Source organism: Orbicella faveolata, unplaced genomic scaffold, assembly GCF_042242905.1.
Source record: "Orbicella faveolata isolate gen_17 unplaced genomic scaffold, um_ofav_v1 contig_12, whole genome shotgun sequence".
Lineage (NCBI taxonomy): Eukaryota > Metazoa > Cnidaria > Anthozoa > Scleractinia > Merulinidae > Orbicella > Orbicella faveolata.
Genome location: NW_028301539.1, coordinates 20,406,345 through 20,409,832, shown reverse-complemented (window position 1 = coordinate 20,409,832; position 3,488 = coordinate 20,406,345). Strand labels below are relative to the sequence as shown.

General features: G+C 38.5%; 1 protein-coding gene across 1 annotated transcript; it reads left to right on the top strand.

Moving 5' to 3' along the window:
- The first annotated feature begins 39 nt into the window (after positions 1-39).
- Positions 40-1,918, top strand: LOC110055859 (DNA excision repair protein ERCC-8-like). The gene has a single exon (XM_020762281.2). It carries the CDS (start codon positions 40-42, stop codon positions 1,333-1,335), a length of 1,296 nt encoding a protein of 431 aa, XP_020617940.1. The 3' UTR covers positions 1,336-1,918.
- The last annotated feature ends 1,570 nt before the right edge of the window (positions 1,919-3,488 follow it).

The following is a 3,488-nucleotide window of genomic DNA, read 5'->3' as shown; positions in this document are numbered from 1 at the left end:
GTTTGTTTTTGATCCCAGTCTCCCAATCAGCCACGTGACATGCGAAACCTGGTTGATTTTGCTTCATCGGCAATTTTCGTTTTGCTTGTGGCAGCTAAACCATGTGTGATATATTTTCAGCGTAAAATGTTTCGTTCCTTTTACATGAGAGAGCAAGGCACACTTCCTGCGTTTCTTCTTCCCCAAGCTGAGCGAACGAAACGAGTGCGATCCGTGAAACTGAGTCGCAATGGCGAAATGGAACAGGTACATAAATCGGGGATAAACTGTGTTGACATCGACACAGGCGAAGGTAAATATCTGTTGTCTTCGGGTTCAAATGGAAAAATAGCCATTCACGATATAGAGGAATGTTTTTACCAAGACACATTCAAATGCACGTCAGTCGCTACGGTGGAAAGAACTTTGAAAGACAGTCACAAACTCAGTGTGGAAACTGTACAGTGGTACCCAAATGACACTGGCATGTTTTTATCCAGTTCAGTCGATTCGACACTCAAAGTATGGGATACAAATGCACTCGAAGTTGTTGAGAACTTTCGGCTCGAAGGAATGGTTTACCATCATCAAATGCCAAAGAATGCCAAGAAACATTGTCTGGTGGCGACGGCATGTGAGGACTCCAGAGTGTACCTTTGTGATTTGAAATCAGGTTCTGCGATTCATATTTTAAAAGGGCATTCGAGGGCAGTCATTTCACTGGCCTGGTCACCAAGGAATGACTACCTTTTAGCTAGCGGTAGCCGTGACAATAAAGTACTTTTGTGGGATGTGCGTAAAGCAGTGGGAAGCATCCTCTCGCTGGATCAGCACAATGGTAAAGGCGGCTCTAGATCATCAACTATAAACACAGCTCACAACGGTCACGTGAATGGTATTTCCTTTTCACCTGATGGATTGTATTTACTGACTTATGGGACAGATGATCGTTTAAGATTGTGGGACACGTTCACTGGCAAGAACACCCTGGTAAATTTTGGGCGTGTCCACAATCCCAGTCGGAAAGCTGTTAAACTTTGCCTATCCAGTGGAACTACAAGGGAAGTGGCTTTTGTTCCATCTGGTAGCAGTATAGAGGTGTTTGAAATTGAGACAGGAAAGCATATAGCCACTCTCACTGGTCATTACAACAATGTAAACTGTTGCACATTTCATAAACATTTTCAAGCTCTCTTTAGTGGAGCAAATGATACAAATCTCTTGATATGGCTTCCTGAAATGAACCGCACTGGAGATAAAAAGGAAGGTCAATCAGCTGAGGCTGTTGCTAGAGCTGCAGATCAAGTTGTCAATCCTTATCAAGACTCCTGGAGCAGCGATGAAGAGGAAAAGTGAAAAAAAAAAAATAAATAAACAGCAACAACACTGGTCAACAACAACAAAATTTACATGTATATAGCAAATGGACTTCCTTCCCACCCATATGGGGTGTAGCTGCAATAGTCCTAGTTACTCCATATTATTGAAGAACTGGTGAAGTGAAAGAAATCTCTTTTCTTACTTTTCAAACTCATTGATAATTCATCAAGTTAAATGAAAATCACTACTGTGAAGGAGGTTTGGGTACCTGGTCTTAATTAGCATAGGTTTTTATGATTTTAGTTTTCCGTTTACTCCTTAGTTTTTGTTTCAATTAAGAAGATACATTGTCTATCAAACACTCAAGACAGTGTCTCCTCGGCCATCCAAACACCTCAAATTTTGTCAAAAATACTCTGCTGCATGTAGTAGTAGTAGACTTTATTGGAGAGGGTAACATTTGACAGTAACAAACCGATAAACTAATGGCCCTCTAAATAAACAAAAAATGGAAATTAATTAAAATCACTATGTACAACCTATAAATATGACTGATTTACAATGTCTAAGTAGTAAAAATGTAAAACTGCTAGATACTAATAAATGATTGAGTAGTAAATTGATTTTTTAAAATTGATTTTAAAATTATTGTTGTATTTTCAACTCTCTTCTGCAGACTCGGTGTTTGGATATCGTAATGAAGCACCTAACCTAACCTAAACTAATCAATAACTCATCAAAGAACAAAGGGAAATCGTAACTATGATGATGTTTGGATATCTGATCTTAACTGGCATGGATTCATACAATTTTATTTCTCTGTTTTTTCCTTAGTTTTAGTTTTGATTGAAAAGATGTTTCAAACAATCAAGACAGTATTTCACTACATTTCCAACATTATGCATGAAAACTCTTCTAACACTCCACTGAGCCTGATAGTTTCTGTTCTGATGTGAAGTATATATGAAATAATTCATATATGAACTGCGTTTGTAGATGAAGGTGAAGAATGATCATCGCAGTAAATTTACAAATTATAATTTTTATTTCCTCAAAAGCTTGACAATGTAACAATGGAACCTCTGCTCTGGGCTGACATGTACATTTGTTGTGGAAAAATGCACACATGATCTTTAGATCAATAACATATTACCACACTTTGAATGCTGACCACTTGGCAGATCTATTGTGGGGAAGGGGTGAGAGCTCAATCATATACTGGTAACCTGCACTTCAGGGTATAGGGAAGGCAAAAACTTGAAAAATTTCTATCCCCCTACCCCTCCACACCCACATCTACCCCCGTTCTCCCTTTCCCATCTTCCCAGGGGCAGATTCAGAGGGGTGGATTGGGTGGCTAGCCACCCCCCTGTTTTTGAAATAAAACTTAAAATATTTGAAAACGGTTGTGAAAATTATGGCAGAAATAAGGGCAAACTCTCTGAACAGGTACCTCAATGTAATGTCTTCTTTCCGATAATTAACTCTTTAACTGGCAATTGTACATTTTTGTACACTGAGGGGTCATGCACTTTGTACCACTTGTGACGTCATCAATTTAAGCTTCAATAGATATTCTTGATAACTAGGATAGATCTATCTGCACAACTGTCTGTTTTGGACATCAATCCCATTCTGACATAGCTACATGTAATTAAAAAAATGTGAGCAGTTTTTGGTGCAAAAATGGTGGTTAAATGACCCATTACACTTAAAATCGATCACGGTTCCATTTCCAGACTTTAAACATAACCAGTTGTTGTGTATTATTGTTTCTGGGGCTCAAAATGGCGAATTTGAGCGATTTGGTGGGTTTGGTGTTGACTGTTATTACACGTTGTATCACCCATAAACGACAATACACAACAACTGAGGTAGGTTTACGTTTATTTTGAGTTTAACATAGACGTTACTCGATATAAGTTTACGATATTAAGACTCTTCAATATTCGCATACATTTCGTTATATTTGGAACATATAAACACTGACACGCCTCTTCTGTGGGTGCCATGTACTGTAACGTGAGTAACAGAACATCTGAATGTCTTTGAGATTTGTTATTGCAACGACAAGCTGTTATTCAAGAGCCCTGACCCTTTGAAATGAATACTTCGTCTAATGTATAAGGACTCTTCAGTTGGTCAAAACTTAGAGATAAGTCATCTTTTGACGTCCGTGACAGCCTTGT

What these genes read in the sequence shown, in the direction of transcription:
- LOC110055859 (XM_020762281.2), top strand. Translation starts at nt 40, where the DNA reads ATGCGAAACCTGGTTGATTTTGCTTCATCGGCAATTTTCGTTTTGCTT.